The 18,507-nt window shown below is 38.3% G+C and overlaps 1 protein-coding gene across 6 annotated transcripts in view; it reads right to left on the bottom strand.

The window, feature by feature from the left end:
- ORC5 (origin recognition complex subunit 5) overlaps positions 1-18,507 on the bottom strand; it is a 92,578-nt gene that overhangs the window by 19,155 nt on the left and 54,916 nt on the right. For 2 of the 6 annotated variants that reach the window (XM_036327591.1, XR_004970811.1), the window contains one exon: positions 12,494-12,606. In XM_036327591.1, coding sequence (XP_036183484.1) covers positions 12,494-12,606 — 113 coding nt within the window. Of the gene's footprint in view, positions 1-1,194; positions 1,903-2,887; positions 3,657-12,493; positions 12,607-18,507 lie in introns of those variants that run through there. The other 4 variants (XM_036327596.1, XM_036327592.1, XM_036327593.1 and 1 more) reach the window with 4 other exon arrangements.

Genomic DNA, 18,507 nt, shown 5'->3' with positions numbered 1-18,507 from the left:
GTTCTATCCTCCACTGTACAGGTGAGAAGACAGACACAGAGATTCAATAACTTGTCTAAAGTCACACAGCCTGTAGGAGATACAACCAGGATTTGACCCAAGTGAGTCTGACTCCAAGAGCCCTCTTAACTGCTGCCCTGGGAACTTGATCCCTTTCTGACTTTAGGGCTTAAAAAGAAGCTTTTTAGTTCACAATCCCTCCAGAGTTATTAAAAAGGAATTGCTTCAGCGGTGAATTCAGGGATTGAAATTGACCCAATAAAGGGAAGAGGAAGCAATGTCTCCACCTCACTACGTATGCCTGGGTCATGGTAATTGAAAGAAGACATTTTAAAAAGGATTAACCACGTACAAAAAAAAAAATCTAAAAACCCACAGCTTGGTAACCTTCTTCTTCTACTACCTCAGTCACTTTCAGCTAGGTAGAATAGATGCCCAGTATAATTTAAGAACTTCCTCCCTTAAAGGAAATATCTGACCCACCCACCAGCATAATTCCCATAGAGAATTCATTTGCAGATGACCCTTGTAAAATGCTAATATCCATATTATGTTCTTTTAGTCTTCATTTAAATAAATTAATCAAATTAGTGAGTTATTTAGCAGCCATTAGAAGTAAATTACAAAACAGCAAAGTTCTGAGTGGGCCTAGTCAGGGGCAGAGGAAATCTGGTTGCAAGGTATTTTGCAGTGTAGCTCAGTGTGGGGCATACGGGATAGGCAATGTGCTAGGCAGTGGACAGGTGGCCAAAAGTGAGGAAAAGCCACGGAGAGTCACAAGAAACTGCCTTTCTGTCCTCCCTAGTTCTCCATTTGACAATCTCTGCCCCTCCCCGCATCCTGATATTCTATGGGGACCAGTCCCAGCCTATCCAAAAAGTCTGCACAGCAGACCTACCACTTTATAGCAAACTATGAGGGCTGAACACTTTCCCAATGGCATTGCTTGCTCTTTCTGGAATCAGCTACCCAAACTGTTAACCAAGCATAAATGAATCTGACTTTGCTAAAATTAAAAACGGCAAAATTTTATTTAAGGATTTGCAAATTGGAAACACTACCAGGTAATGCCCAGAGTGTTATCAGTGGAAGTGGAGGATCCCTTTCCCCACTGGGTGTAGGGGGTTGGGTTTTTATGGGACCTTGAAAAAAATTATTTTTAAGTCTCACACGGGAGAATAAATGATTTTTATTTGCAAGTAGTTATATCCCATGGTTTCCAAAGTCCCATTTACCTTAATCCAGTCCCGGAAGAGGTGCAGCTGGGAATCCAGCAGAACTAAACACAAAGCCAGTGTTCAGAGTTTCCTTTCCATGGTGGAGAGTCTGGCAGAGCACTAGGCTAATTCCAGTCCATCAGTCCATTATGTGTGGGGTCCACAAGGCTGTAGGCCGTTGGGCAAGTGAAGAGCTTTAACAGCCCTGCAAGCCAGGAGTCAGGCGTCAGCAGCAAGAGCCAGACGGAACCTCTTTGTTTAGGAGTTTAAATATTAAATCTTCCGGCCCTTGCAGTGCCATGCCTATATGCCTACTCTTGCCAATGCTCTGTTCCCAGGTATGACTGACAAGCACCCTCTCCCCTTTAGATTTTATTGGGCAAGCATATAATATTCGGCCTTCCCTCTCTTCCTTTCCAGTTAATTAATAACTGGGTTAAATTATAACGATATCAAGAGTGTTTCAAAGAAAAGAGAAAAATTGAGAGCTCTTAACAGTAAAAAGTATATTCTTGAGAAAGAAAAAAAAAAAATCAGTCCTGTATTCTTAGCTCTGGATTGGTCCGAGATGGTAATCTTCGTCTGGTGGTCTGGATAATGGATGTCAGGTGATTGGATAACAGGTGTCAGGCGGTCTGGATACATGAACATTCTTTCCTAAGTTCTTCAGAGAATGATCTACAGGCTATATATATATATATATAGATAGATAGATAGATAGATAGATAGACTACTAAAAAATTCAAATTTTAAGTCCGCAGGCTAGTTAAAACAAGGATACAATCATTTTCTCTTGCCTCAACCTACTTCATTTTAGTAATTTAGCAGCTTGACTATAATGACTCCATTTTATTTCTTGACTCTTTTCTCACTACTTTAATGACACATGGATTTCTATGTGCAGGAAATCTACGCCTGCATTTGCAATGCACATGGCTTTGCCCTGATTCTGGCTTCTCTAAACATCTTGTGGAACACAAAATTTCACCATCTTCTGGGGAACCAGAGACTCAGGGTGTGGGTGCTCTATCACTCATTGTGGATGTCATCTTTTGGGCAAGAAAGCCTACCCTTGCTGTCTTATGTAGGGAGACACAAAGGAAGTCCAGTTTTTCCCCCTCTATTCATTACCACTAAATAAATGTAAGTAGACAACTACTTCTTTTCTTTGATTCAGAAAGTGTCAGATAACCACTACATTTTTAAAAGGCTTCCTATCTGGGAGTGCTCACTGTGAGCCTTTTTCTTCATGAAAGGAATGAGCCGGAACCGGTTTGGCTCAGTGGATAGAGCCTCGGCCTGCGGACTGAAAGGTCCCGGGTTCGATTCCGGTCAAGGGCATGTACCTGGGTTGCGGGCACATCCCCAGTGGGAGATGTGCGGGAGGCAGCTGATCGATGTTTCTCTCTCATCGATGTTTCTAACTCTCTATCTCTCTTCCTTCCTCTCTGTAAAAAATCAATAAAATATGTGTGTATATATATATATAAATAAAAGAAAGGAATGAGAGAGTAAAATGCCACAAAAATTTAAACTAGGCTCTGCAATTAGGCACTTTAAATCTGCGTAAAACAATTCAAATATTCAAATGCTAACAGAAAGCTTCTTTAAGAATATAAACAGACAAAAAAATCAGCCCTAAGGTTCATTGATGCAATAGGGAAAAAATGTATTGTGGAACTTTAAAGTTCAATGATTAAAAAAAGAAAACTATCATGAGTATTTAAAAAGCTAGGCTGGGTGGTTAATTGCAAGAATGACCAGATAAACCTCATACAAGCACCCTAGTTAAAGTAGGCTTAGAGATGGAAAGCTGGCCTAGATCTGATCAAACTACCTTGGCCTTTTGAGAAAAGCAGGGTGAAAGACACGCACATACAAGCTTGTTGTTTTTTTTAAAGCACGCCTCTATTTATTATATTTTGCAACTATGATCTTTTAAAACAGTGGCCTTAGGAAAATCTGCTCTGGCAAGCAACTGCAGAGGCTCCTGTGGAGAGGAAGTGGAAAGACTGGGCTTATATACAAGGGCTGCTGGCACCTTCAAAGCGCAGGGGATGGTTCACAGCAAAATGTAGTCCTAAGTAAATGGGTTTCAGGCAATTTCAGTGTTAAGATAACATCATTAAGAGCAGAACAGATTGTGCTCAAACCCTGCTGTTTATAATTAACACATTGCTTCCAAATACTCCAGGGCCCCTGGTAAACAGTCTTCTGCTCACATCCACCCAGACCAATCAGAGTATTTTCATCAGATTCCATGCTGGGCCAGCACCTGTCTGGACAAATCCAGTAGAGCCAAAGAACTCCTCTCCCTGGCCAGCTAAGTAGTTGGATGAACACAGCTTGGCTTAGTCATTGTCACAGTGTCCATATGGCTCTGAAGCTTGTTTTCACAAGAAATCATACAAGTATTTTATTATGTCAAAGTTCACCGTCCTATAAACAAAAACAGATAATAGGTTAGCATCCTCACCCCCAGACTGCTCTGCTCAGCTTTACATGTATGATTCTGGGAAGCACATGCAAAATAATTCACAACTGATGGTGAATAATTCTATGGTGCTGTCAAAAGCACCATGAAGGAATTGACATTAGTTTTTCAAAATGTTACTAGGAAAAGAGATTCTTTAAAAAGTTCATTTTCCCTCTCATAAGTTTGCTTTTCTAAAAAAAGGAAATGAAGTTAGAACTATTCAACATTCTGCATTTCAATTATACTACAGAAAGTTTAGCTTTCATTGGAAAGCTATTTGCTTTTTGTCTAATAACCAGAATAAAGTAATTAGAGATGCAAAAGTATTTAAATCTTCTTTGCTTTTGAATACTGTTTATCTTCCAAAACACCTGTTTTATCATTACAGAATGCATAGCTCATCTGTCCCCATTTGTAGTTTTCATTCTTTTCAATCTTTTAACACTGGCTGACCTGTGTGTGTATTGTAACTAAATCTGTATGATCCAAGAATACGCTACAACAGACGATGTGAATGTATATTTTTGTACTCTGGTAGCAGGCAGAATAAAACAGCAGAAAGAGAAAGACATATAATTATTTTCCTTTCTCCAAACTCATTCTTCACTATAAATATTCAGACTTAGAGGTTTATTATTTGAATAAATGGTCAAAATAATTAGATATAATGATCTAGCAAAGAGTATAAAATTAAAGCCTTAAAGTATTCAATTCTGCAAAAATAACCATCCGTGTGAGAATAGCCTTCTAAAGATTCACTAATTGCATGCTCTTATTTATTAAATCACCAATTAATGTTTTTGTCTATCATTTTATAATATACTTTCTAAAAATGTTTCTAAGCAAATGACTGACATATCAAATATTTTTAAAAATTTGGAATGTGGAATTATAGATACTGCTTATGAAAACACATTTAAAAATAGCTGAAATGAGATTCTATGGATATTGTGGTACCTAATGGTGGACTGAAAAATACCTTAATTGTCTTATTACAACTGTGCCTCTCTGAAGAATACTTAACCTTTCCAAATGCATAAAAACACTGCCAAAACAATTTTATTATAACTAGCAGTAATAAAACAACTAAAAATAGGTACTAAAGTTTTTTAAATCTTATCTCAGGCATAAAAACACAAAAGATATAGTTATATATCATAAAAGCTATTTTAGTTTTATGTGTTTTTCTTTCATTCAGTTCTAGAACACCTTCAACCCCTACCTCCGTCAAAATTACTAGCAACAAGGTACCACTAACAAATCACTTTTTTTTTTTAATCATGGTATTGGTTGAAAAGATGTGTTTCAGAGGATCTTAGAAGAAAACATAGTAGCTATTTTTAACCACAGGTAAAAAGGGGAGTGAAATTTGTACATCTCTCAAGCACCATTCCCCGTAACAACTGGGTCTTAAGGTTATAAACCTTAAGTGATAAGGTAAACTTAATGCTGTTTTAATGTCCTTTTTCTTTGGCATTGGGTGAAAAATAAAGTTTAGAAGAAGCTAAAGATTAAAATAATTTAACTTCCAATACTATGGGATTAGAAGACATTTGGTAGAATATTACATAGCCATACAAAATAATCAATATGAAGAGATACCTACAATACGAGGGGAAAGGAGAACAGAGAATTGTACTATGTTGTGAAAGCTAAGGATAATTGTTTGTATAATGGACTAAAACTAGAAGAGAACATAAACAAATTAAAATATTTGTTACTGGTAGGACTCCTTATTTTACTTAGTAATCTATTTGTGTAACTACAACATAGTTTGTGCAATAAAATTTTTTCTAATAGAATGAATGAACTGATTTAAAAATACTAAGCATTTAAATGTATTCATTTATAAAAGCTGCATTATATTCTTCTCTGCTTTGCCACTGGGAAGTAGTCAAGCAAATTGAATAACACAGTTAAAAACTTTTTATTAAAAACTAAATCAATCAGGAAAAGGATATGTAAGATCATTCCTTTAAAAAACATTTGCTGCTCAACATGTATGACTACCTTGTCTCTATCGTCCCACCATCCCCCAATATAAACAGATCACTTGGCAACTGATCCCCACATATATTATTCTAAGACATGGAAGAATTTGATAGAATAGCCTCAAGGGCAACATCGAAAATTATGTAACATATTCCAAAGATAACTTTGTGCTTTAAGGACTTGGAGACAAACAATTCACATTAAAGAAAGTTTGTTTGCTTTTTAAAAATATAATTATATTGATTTCAGAGAGGAAAAGAGGGTGAGATAGAAACATCAATGATGAGAATTATTGATCGGCTGCCTCCTGCATGCCCCCTACTGGGGATTGCACCCACAACCCCGGCACGTGGGGTTGAAGGTCACCGCTCAACCACAGAGCCCCACCAGCTGGCCTAAAGAAAGCTTTAACTTACAAAGGGAGTTATGTACTCTGCAAGTACTTTCTCTCGTTTTTCATGGTTTCAGATGTATATTAGATTCATATAAAGACATTTTTAAGATTTTGGGATAATTTTTATATACTACAGGAGATTCTTTCATAGAATCCAAATTAATTATTCTCTAAAGTAAGCATCTAAAAGGAAACAGGATAAACACAAACAGTGTTGGTGACAATTAGCCTAGGAGTAATTCTTAAATCAGAATTTGCAATATTTTAATACAAGTTAATTACATGGTATACAGCTATGGATTTAATTTAGCCTTTATCCTTTCATTTCATTTTGTTGATTCTTTTATAACACCAAAATACTTCTTTCTATTTTATTTCCTTTTACTTTGGTGGGCAGTTCAATTCCTTTCTAGTTTGGTTCTTCTGACACTTTGCAACTGTACAACTTCAATTTGTAATCTTAAATTATCTTGTTGTGCCTTCACACTGACTATGGAGGAAAAACAAACGGGAAACCTAGAACTACCGTTCATATTAGGAACAGTCCAAGGACAACATTTAATAAGTTTCTCAGTCATCTATCTTCCCCCATACTCTACCTCTGTATCCTGGTCTCCCTTTCTAGGACCAGTCTCTTATTGCTTCTCTGTCCAAATCTTTCCACTATTCCTTGGTCAATAAAGTTCTCTATGACCTCTATCTCTTCCATGGATTTTTTTTTTTTTTCCTCTTCTGGGCTAGCTAAACTGGCTCCTCATGAGAACCAACCCTTTTCTTTAGCTCTTCCCAATGAGGTTTAGTTTAGACTCTCTCCTGCACCCCAGGTAGTCCTGTTAGGTGGGGTTAAGTCCTTGTACAAAAAAGCTCTACTTCTCCGACACTCAGACCATTCCATTCACTATCCTTTAGCTCAGCGGCTCTCAACCTGTGGGTCGCTAACAATGAAAATACATCCTGCATATCAGATATTTACATTACGATTCATAACAGTAGCAAAATTACAGTTATGAAGTAGCAACAAAAATAATTTTATGGTTGGGGGTCACCACAACATGAGGAACTGTATTAAAGGGTCACGGCATTAGGAAGGTTGAGAACCACTGCCAGCCCCTTTATCATCATTCTTACTCAATGAATAATGTAGCATCCAGTTTAGACTACCTTTCCATCCCAAGATCTACATGAGCCTTAATGACTGCACTGCACACTTGTCTTTTTTAACCTTCAATGGTCTTCTAGGATCCATGATCAAACTGAGATGTTCTTCTCTAAGAACATATTTGTACATTCTACCCTCAGACCTCCAAACTCTTCCTTTAAGCTCTCTGGAACACCTATCAGAAAACCAGTTCATAAACCCCTTTATTTTCTCCTGATCAACAAATACTGAGTATCTACGTGCCAGGCCCTTAGCCCTCTAGTAGCTTTACTTTCTTCCTCCCTCCCTCTCCTAGCGTAGACTCCATGGTTTGCCACTTCAAGTGTTCACCAGCTAGCACTCGCTGAAATCACCTGGCAAAACCCCAATCTTATGTGATTTCAATTATATTCTTTTGCTGTCCCGTACCCAGCATATTTCTGGAAGCTGTTGGAGAAGATCACAAGTTTCACAGATCGGTGCCACTGTAAATTCAAGGTCAGGAACCGCAACTGGGGCCTCAACGCTCTCAGCAAGTTTCTTTCCATTCCATTCCCCACAGCAGCTATTCGAAATATCTATATTCCTCTCAAACTGCTACCACTTCTGGATTTAGCCTGAATTTCCCCCTTCCTTTACAGGTAAAATAGGAACCTCAGATCAGAATTCCCTCAACTTTTTACTGCCAAAGGGTGACACTCAACTCTATCTGAATACACTTTTCCTCTTGTTTTAATGCAAAAGGATTCTCCTCCTCAGCTAAGGCTATTTCTTCCTAAACCCCATGCTTCTATACCATTCCAAGGACTTTATGATGCTTTAAATTAATCTCTCTTTGATGTTATTAACTTTCCTTCCTTAGCAGTCCTTTCCCATCACCATCTAAATATGCTCAAATCTTTAAAAAATAATGACCCTCTCACAATACCTTTAATAGGTAATAATCCTCTCTCTTCCTCTTTATGGCAAAACATTCTAGAATATAAGCTCATAGGGATAGAACAGAGATCTGTTATACTTGTTGCTATATCCCCAAAGCCTAGCACAATGATTATAACACAATAAATGTTAAATAAAGATATCCTCTCTATTTGCTGCTTCTACTTTCTTATAAGTACTGTTTAAATACACTATAATCTGACATCCACTCACTGTATTTCTGAAAGTTTCCCTGATAAAGACACAAATGACTGCTGTATTGTTAAATTGGATAGACTCCACTTTATTTCTTGGTAGCAACTGACAATTTTGACGATCATTCTGTTCCCTTAGGTTTTCCTTGTATATACTTTATAAATAACTGCTTTATCCACTTCAGCTCATATTTAACCATTTAACTCCATGTTTTTATCCTTGAAAAGCATGATTTTTAATAACAACATAGTGTTTTTTTAAGTACGAATTTACAATAAATTACTGATCCATTCCCTTATTTTGGACGTTTAGGTTGTGTCCTGTGATCTAATTGTTGCTTCTTTGCCACAGGTGTCTGGATATGGGCCTACCTACCTCTCCTTTGGTAACTATACTTGGGATCTCTTTTCTCCACCAGGCCTCGAATATGGAATGAGACTTTGCCTCTTGCTGCTCCCAAAAGGCAAGCCCACAATGGTCCCCTTTCATCTGAAGTTTTATTGCTAATCACTATAGGAAAACATGCAAAATTTATATATTTAGCATATACTAAGTTTAAAGCATTGTGCTGGGTTTGAAGTAAAGCGGGGGTTGACACAAACACAGTCTGTTTGAGCTTTGTGTACTTATACTGGAGAAAGATGAATTCTCATTATTAAGCTAATTAGTTAAAATTATTAGTATTAGAACATGACAATGGGAGCTGTACAACTGTGGGGGGCTGGAGGTTGGATGGTTGTCATGGTATACTTGAGGCTTCTTCAGCCATTAGCTAAAGGAGAGGAGGAGTTGGATTCCCATCTTCACCACATATATGCAAAGATGGGGATCACAAAGTGAATATGAAGAACTGAAAAAGCCAGACAGGTTGAAGTACAAATACCTTAAAAAGAAGCCATGTGTGCTAGACATGGCAGGGCACAAAGCCAGGGCCAGATCACTGGGACCTTGTAGGCTATTTCAAAGATTTTGTTTTTATTCCTATTTAGAGTTATGTAAAACTATTAAAGACTTAAGTAGGAGGGTGACATTAAATTTTTATAAGGTCATTTTGGCTATAGTGTGGACAACAAATTAAAGTAGATAGGAGGCTAATTAAGAGTTACTAGAGAAGAGATGGTGGTGGCTTGGTCTAGAGTCGAGGGTAACAGTACAAGTGGTAAAAGTGAATGACTTTGAGATCAGTAGGTGGGACTTCTAGGCTCAGCAGGACTAATGCTTGGATATGCAGAGTGTGAGAGAGAGAGAGCAATGTCAAGAATCCCTGATTTCAGCCTGTGCAACATGGCAGACTACAGTGCTGATCGCTGAAATAAGGACATGGGAGGAAAGCTGGATCATTACGTTTTTGTTGGCCGGAGGAAGCAGAGATTAGAATTTCTGAGTTCAGTTTTGGAAATGTATTAATGTAACTGGGAAACATCCAATAAAGGTAAGGAATATTAGAAGAAAAGTCTGGCCTTTGACAATTAGGGAATTATTAATCTATAGATGGTGTTGAAGTCATGAGTATACTAAAACTGACTAGGAAAAAAGGATATGAAAAAAGAGCCAAGCCTCAAGGACCAGCCACATTTAAGGTAGGGTGGATAGGATAAACTAACAAATGTGCCTTATAAAAAAAACAAAAAACAAACCAACAGCCAAAGAATAAAGAGACTGGAACCATGGGCTGTAAGAGAAGATCGTTTTAAGAAAGAGAGAACAGTGTTAGATGCCCCAGAGTGGACAAAGAGCCTGAGGAAGCAAAAGTGTCCCGGGGAAACAGGGAGAGCAGAAGTGGAAGAATCCCCTCAGAGAAGAAGAGACCCACCTGCTGAAGAAAGAAGATTGGCACCAACGCAGGCAGTTGAAGGAGTTCTCAACTGCTGGTCTTAATTTGTTCTGTGAAACACAGTGAATGCTGAACAAAGTGAATACAGATGTTAGCATCTGTGGTCTGAATAGAGTCAAGAATCTAGGTTGAAAAGAAGTCTGTGAACCATGTGCTCCTGTCTTCAATACATGAGGTGGAATGGCTGGGAGGTTGTTGATAATCATCAACCATAGGACAAGAGGGAAATAGAGCCAGATTGCATGAGTCTCAAAAAAGCCCACATTTTTATAAGAATTTGGGGTTAGTAACAATCTGGAAGTGGCAACAAGGAAAAAGGATGGCTCAGTGGATAGAGCATCAGCCTGTGGACTCAAGGGTCCCAGGTTCGATTCCAGTCAAGGGCATGTACCTTTGTTGCAGGCACATACCCAGTAGGGAGTGTGCAGGAGACAGCTCATCGATATTTCTAACTCTCTACCCCTCTCCCTTCCTCACTGTAAAAAACCCAATAAATTAAAAAAAAAAAGTGCCTGCAGCCCTGGTTGGGGTTTGGGAAATAAATAGCTACCACTACAGAGAACTCTGGGGGAAGGAACATCCCAGGTAATAATCAGGTTTTCATTATGGCAGAATGTTAGGAGAGTGGAAGGGTGCGATGTGGGAAGACAGAGGTAGTTACTCTTTGGATACTGTCCATAGAAAGTGAGGAAGAATAAGAAAACAAAGGTAACAAAGCAAATTACAGAGTTGCCAAGTTCTCTGGCAAAATTCCTGCTCCCTTCTGAAGTGGAAAACAAAAGTGCATTTCTCGGGCTGGGTCTAACGTCACTGACACTGTGGATTAAGTAATGCCCAATTCAGTTTGGTTCACTGACATTCTCCATACTGAGCACTAACAAACCTCTGTCCTGTTCATTATGCTGGGGCACGACCCAACACATTTAAAACAATGACAAAATTGCTGAAATAAAGGTGCTGCATCAAAAGTTATGCCTTTGATATAGGCTCTTAGATATAGAATTATTAATATCATTGTTTGGAAAAAGAAAGTTATAGCCTTATGGTCATACTGAATACAGTCAAAAAATATTTTCCTCAATTTCTTCTGTGTAAAAATTTGCCCAATTTTTTTGTAACAACACATTTAAAAACCTTATTTTATTTTTTAGAGTATACATGCCATCAAAATATTTCAAATACCTGCATCATATGATCACAGATCTTTTAATTCAGAAGAGACTTCAGAGTACAGGCTGCTAACCTGTACACTTCAGAACTTGAATTCATTAGAGATCTGCAGATCTATAATGTCAAGCACTGTTTTTAGCCTGAATAAATAATGTTTCATGTCTATGTGTTATTAATTCGAAATAAATGTACATATTCTCATGATTAATTTTAAAAGTATATTAAAATAAAATTTTCATATTCAAAAAGGCTGGGAAGCACTGTTTTATGGATTATCTTTTGCCACATGCCAGTCTACATTCACATTACCCCTTCCACTACAAGTCCTAACAGGTTGTTATCCAGCTGCAACCATGAGATGAAGTAATTTACTCATATAAAATGGCTGGAACATTTTCCCTAAGAGCAAATACACCTCTTTATGAGAACGCGGTACATTTTTAGACAGCTCTCATTTCGACAAACAGTTCTTTCCTAGAACTTCTAATGTTCTACGATTGCTCAGAATTAGTTCCATCCATTTTGTACATGACAACCCCTGAAATACTTGAGACGATTACCCTATCCGTCATAAGGTTTTTTCTCACACCCTGTCCCTCAGTCAGACATGGTTCTCCTCATTTTACCACTGTCCTCCTGCCCTCTCCTCAGCATATACCCATTTGTTAACGCCCCTCTTAGAACTCCAAGCACAGCACACCAGATTTGGCCTGCCTAAGGCAACACAGAGTAGACAGACCTATTACATCTCTTAAATGAGACACCAGGATTTTTAAAACCATGTAGTCAGCTCAAATACCCAGAAGTTAAGCCAAGTCTCTCCCACCTTGTTTTATTACATAGGAGAGTTTTTTTAACTGTCCGTTAAATCTGACCTTGCTACTATGGGACCATTTTTCCATTCTGTTGTCTTTCAGAATCTTAATTTTTGCTATCCAACATCATAGCTAATTCTCCCAATTTTATGCCATTTGGAAATGTGATGAGAGGGTTCATTCTACAGTGAAACTTAATCACTCGTGGTACTTAAATAATCTTTCCTTGCTTAAATGACTAATGACATTATATTAATTTTTATATTTAGTATATAATTTACATAATTCAAGACATTTTATGTTCACAATTACTCTATGCTTACCTAGCGATAGCTCTGATGAAGTCTAGAGATACTGTGCATTTGTACTTTGGTCCATCAAGCTGGTCATCATGGCCAACCAGGGTTAATAGCTGCAGGGTCACTAGAGAGGTAATCTAAATGTAAGAAAGCATTTTTATGAGAAAATGTAGCAATGAATACATCATGTCGTTATTTCTAAAACACTTTATAGTTACTTTGAGAAAAACATATAACTGAATTTACAAGAGTATGTACGAAGAATGTTACTACTTTGAAATGTATAATAGTATACACAAATCTGTAGATATGCTTAATGTCCTAGCTAACCAAACTAACAGTCAATCACTAAGGATTCCATGAGAGACAGCTTTGTTCCATTAATAAGTCATATACAGCTGTTAACCTTTAAAAAACTACCAAAAAAATCACATTCCTTCTCTCTACTTAAGAATTTTATGGAGTTTCTAAATACCTCAGAATATAAAATGTACACTCCCTTGAGAATCGAATTATGTAGATATGGATCTTTTTCAGAGTTGGGTAGCTGGTTAGACAAGCAATAAGAAATACATCCTTCCGACCTGGGCTTAGTCTTGCTTTAAAAACTGATCACCAATTAAATAGTCAGGAAAATACCAGAAGGATTACCCCAAACTAAAAACAACCAAAGGTTTGCTATCACAAGATCCCTACTCAAGGAAATTCCTAAACTGTACCTTCAAGAGAAAGAGATACCACTTAGAAGGTCTGAAATGTAAGGAATGAAGAATAAAGTAGTATATATGGTGGTATATCTAAATAAATTTTCCTGTGTAGCTAATAACAATAATTATGTATTATGGGTTTAAAAATAGGATAGCCCAGCCAGTATGGCTCAGTGGCTGAGTGTCAACCCAGGAATCAAGAGGTCACCGGTTTGATTACTGGTCAGGGCACTATGCCCAGGTTTCGGGCTCAATCCCCAAGTAAGGGGTGTGCAAGAGGCAGCCGATCTATGTTTCTCTCTCATTGATGTCTCTTTCTCTCAATTCCTCTCCTTTCCCCTCTCTCTAAAAAAATAAGTAAAAACAGGATAAATACACAATACCAGTAATATATAAATTAGAAGTGGAGAAAATAAAATAGAAATGTTCTAAGGTCTTGTGGCATCTGAGAGAAAAACAGAAGTATTCATTAACTTTCAACTTTGGTAATTCAAGTATGAATATGCATTTATATTATAATTTTTTTACGTAGCAAGTAAGAGTAGAAACAAGAATATGTACATCTAAATTAGTAGAGTGGGGGAAAACTAAATTATAAAGATTATCAATCTGAAGAAAATTAAAAGAAAATAAAAACAGGTAGGACAAATAAAAAGTATAAAACAAGATAATATAAACAAAATTACAATAGTAATTAGAAGTAAACTAATGAAATACTACAAATAAGAGAAAAAGATTGATTGATTGAAAAAATAAACCAAACTATATACTGCTTAGAAGAGATACATCTAGAACAGAAGACTATAAGAAGGTTAAAAGTCAAAGGACAGAATAGACACATCAAATACTAACAAAAAGAAAAATGAAGATATATTAAAACAGACTTTAAAAGAGGTTTAAAGAAAGGCCCTGAGCTCATATCTCTTACAATATGAGTTGCTTGAGACCGTTAGTATGAAGGGATGAGACAGAACAGAATGGGGAGCCAAGGGATACTGGAGTCTTTGGGGGAAAGAAAGTATTGCTGAAAGTCAAGACAACCTCGTATCCCTCCCAGTTTAGAAACAGGTAGGAATCATGATAAAAGTAGGCCTGAAATTGTAATAAGTAAGAGATACAGAAAAGAGTTTATAATAGTCTACTATGGCAAAATATATTCATTAACTTCTATCCATTTGCTAAATAAAGTAGGTTAGTAATAGCATTTGAAACTCATATATTAATCTCCCTTTATTATTATTTTTAAATATATGTTTATTGATTTCAGAGAGGGAGAGGGAAAGATAGAAATATCAATGATGAGAAAGACGCATTGATCAGCTGCCTCCTGCACACCCCTACTGGGGGTCAAGCCCACAACCCGGACATGTGCCCTTGACCAGAATTTAACCTGGGACCTTTCAGTCCACAGACCAACGCTCTACCCACTGAGCCAAACCAGGTAGGGCTCCCTTTATTAACTAGAGGCCTGGTGCACAAATTCATGCACCAGTGGGGTCCAGTCGGCCCCAGGTTGATTGGGCCAGGCTGGCCAGGGGGTGGGGCCCTTGACGGTTGGCAGGCTGGCCCCACCTCCTGGACAAACTCCGGTTGAACTCCCAGTAGAGGAGACAATCTGCATATTCCCCTTTTATTACATAGGATGGCAGGTTTCTTTAGTTCTTTTTCTTTTAATATAAAAGAAATTACTGATTACCTTTTACTTTGCCAAGGCATTTATTTATAACTAGAGGCCTGATGCACAAAATTCGTGCAAGAGTAGGCCTTCCTTCCCCCAGCTGCCTGCACCTGGGACCCGGGCTTCCCTCTGGCTGCCTGCACCCGGGACCCGGGCTTCCCTCTGGCTGCCAGCACCCAGGACCTGGGCTTCCCTCCGGCTGCCAGCACCTAGGACTGGGGCTTCCCTCGCAGAGGGAGGCCCTGCCCACCTGTTGCAGACTGCTGGTTGGTGGCCTGGGCTTCCCTCTACAGGGTGATTGTGGAGCCCCCGGATTGATTGCCCTACCGGCCATTTGCCTGGGCCTCCCTCTGCGGGGCAATCATGGGGTGATGGCTGGGCTCCTGACCAATCGGATTGTACCTGCCTTGGCTGGCCTGGTGCCAGTGGGTGTCATAGCGTGGTCCCGGATGGTTGTCCAGATGGTTGTTGTTATTCTGCTGTTCAGCTGTTCAGTCAATTTGCATATTATGCTTTTATTATATAGGATAGTATTATAACTTCTACTTTCCTGTGCTCCAAATACCCTGATATATTTGATCAATTCTTTAACTTGAATAATATACTACATTACTCTACTTTCATACTTGTCAAAAACACAAAATCTGCCCTTGAGTTAAAATTTCAAGAATATTTTCAGGTACCTTACAGTACTATATTACTTTAACCACATTAGTTACAACAAATTTCCAAAGGCAGTAAGTTGAACCAGAGAGCTCCTTAAAGTCACTCAGTTCTACCAGGATTTCATGGATAAATTAATCATGTAAATTGTGCAAAAAATACAGTATCATTTCAAGATGTAGCAGTCAAAAGGCATTTCCAAAATATTAAGATAATTGCTCAACTTGGGGGGAAGGGATCTGATCTAGGAAAAGCTAGTACAAAAAAAATTTAAGCCAAAACGGAGTAAATTAGGTTGTGATTTTTCACATTAAAAAATACCAATTTCAAAGATTTGTTTTGTTATTCCCTGACATTATCATATGAACACAAAAACAAAATGCAAAGTTTAGGAGAACATTCCACAATGCACTGTACAAATGCATCAACAATTTATTTATTTATTTTTTATATATCTTTATTGATTTCAGAGAAGGGAGAGGGAAAGAGAGATAGAAACATCATTGATGAGAGAGAATCATTGACTGCCTGCCTCCTGCACGCCCCCTACTGGGGATCTCGCCTGCAACCCGGGCATGTGCCCTTGACTGGAATCAAACCTGGGCCCCCTCAGTCCTCAGGCGGACACTCTACCCTCGGAGCCAAACCAGCTAGGGCTAAACAATTTTTTAAAATATGGTAGGCTAAACAATTCACCATAGCTAAGATTTGGAAACAGCCTAAGTGCCCATCAGCAGATGAGTGGATTAAAAAACTGTGGTACATCTACACAATGGAATACTATGCTGCGGTAAAAAAAAAAAAGGAACTCTTGCCTTTTGCAACAGCATGGATGGAACTGGAGAGCATTATGCTAAGTGAAATAAGCCAGTCAGAGAAAGATAAATACCACATGATCTCTCTCATTTGTAGAATATAGAAAACAACATAGACTGATGAAAAGGGACAGATCCAAAGACAGAGAAACAGCGATCAGACTATCAATCCCCAGAGGGAAAGTAGGGGAGGGTGGGGGTAAGGGGAAGAGATTAACCAAAGGACTTGTATGTATGCATATAAGCCAAACCAATGGACACGGACAACAGGGGGATGAGAGCATGGGGGGGGGGGGAGGATGAGGACACATTTGTAATACCTTAACCAATAAAGAAATTTTTTTAAAAAATGGTAGGCTGAGTCTTACTGCTCAGTGTTACAAAGTGTAGATTCTGTGGTGCATTACTATTAAGTAAGATATGGCAAGGCTATGTTGTCAAGCCATGATTGGATAGAGTATTATTAATCAGCAAAAGGGTAAAGCCCTCTCTCACCTAATCCTGTCCCCCAGATGCACTCCATGTAGATTTGTAGTAAAAAACACTTTAACGAGGGGAGCAGCTGTCTTTCCTCTCCCTGCCCTGCACTCTCACTTGCATCTTAATGCAACACCTTGGGAAGGAAGCCCTGGAAATGACCTTCCTTTCCTGTTTGATGGAAGCGTCAAAGGTGAAGTACAGCAAAAGACGTGAACAAAACAAATGTGTTTGTGGAGTGTGGGGAGAGAGGACGTGTTTACTGTGCTGAGAGATCTGTACCAACAATTTAAAAGTACTTTGCCAGTTTATTAAAATATTGCTAGAGAAAAACTGAAAAAATCAAGTACAAAGATTAACTTATTCACCAACACTGTGAATCTGACATATTACTTTATACCTAAATAAGAAGTTCTGGAAAAATATATACAACTTTGGGAAAATTATTTCTATGCATGTAGAAGTTCAAGAATATCCACCTTCTCCATTATTCTATTCTTATTTTTTTTTGCAATTGCATATTCATTAAACTCTTGAGGACTTGCACTAGGTACTGTGCATTCAAAGATGAATAAGATCACAGAAAATACTGATTTATTTCCTTGCCCAAATTTAAATGTTCATGACAAAATGATGAAGTCATATCTCCCCACTGGCATTAGTACCTAAATAGCTTGATATGGTCAGTGGGCAAATGACAGAAGTCTCAGTCAGTGAAGGTATTCATGGCCCAGATTCGTAGTGGTGTCTCGGTTTTGTATACATGCATGTGCATGTACAATGTGGAGATGGGACCAGAGTCTTTCCCATCTGCTGCAGTAGCCATTCCTGTTGTTAGGGTCCCAAGTGCAGAAAGTGATTTAGAGTAAGGCTCTAGTTCCGGCAAAGAATAAATTGAAATATATATTTTTAAATTTATCTTTATTGTTTCAAGTATTACAGATGTCTCCTTTTCCCCCCATTAACCTCCCTCCACCCTGCTCCCGCCCCCTCCCCAGGCCTTCACCATACTATTGTCTGTGTCCATGGCTTATACATACTAAATTGAAATATTTTATAGCCGTAAAATTAATGTCTTAGACTAACAATTTTGTTGGAGAAAAGCTCTCTAAATAATGGTAAAATATACTTGAATATGCTGAAATCTTTTTTGGCACTAAGTTACAGAAGGCTTCTCATGCAATTGAGCTTTGAATTACTCTAGGACCATGGTTGGCAAACCGCGGCTTGCGAGCCCCATGCAGCTCTTTGGCCCCTTGAGTGTGGCTCTTCCACAAAATACCTCGTGCGGGCGCGCATGTACAGTGCAATTGAAACTTCATGGCCCATGCGCAGAAGTCAGTATTTTGTGGAAGAGCCACACTCAAGGGGCCAAAGAGCCGCGTGTGGCTTGTGAGCCGCGGTTTGCCGAGCCACAGTTTGCTGACCACTGCAAAGATACTTCATCAAAAAATGCTAACAGTAAACCTAAACAGAATGTTTAGAAAGAATAAAAAAACACAGGAGAACTTTTTCTCCAAACAAGATGACATAGATTCATATTTATTGTTCTTCCCTGCTAAGGACAACTATAAACCCCGGAACTAACATAAGAGACAACCCAAGGAGGACTGCACAAGGTAGAAAGAGGAAGGTAAACTGCACAGGGATGCAAAACTGGATGAACAATATAGGGGCAAGGAATATTCTGACTCCCCA

The sequence above is a fragment of the Myotis myotis genome, unplaced genomic scaffold (assembly GCF_014108235.1).
Source record: "Myotis myotis isolate mMyoMyo1 unplaced genomic scaffold, mMyoMyo1.p scaffold_m19_p_11, whole genome shotgun sequence".
Classification (NCBI taxonomy): Eukaryota; Metazoa; Chordata; class Mammalia; order Chiroptera; family Vespertilionidae; genus Myotis; species Myotis myotis.
The sequence above is the reverse complement of the archived record's forward strand: the minus strand, read 5'-3'. Positions and strand labels throughout refer to the sequence as shown.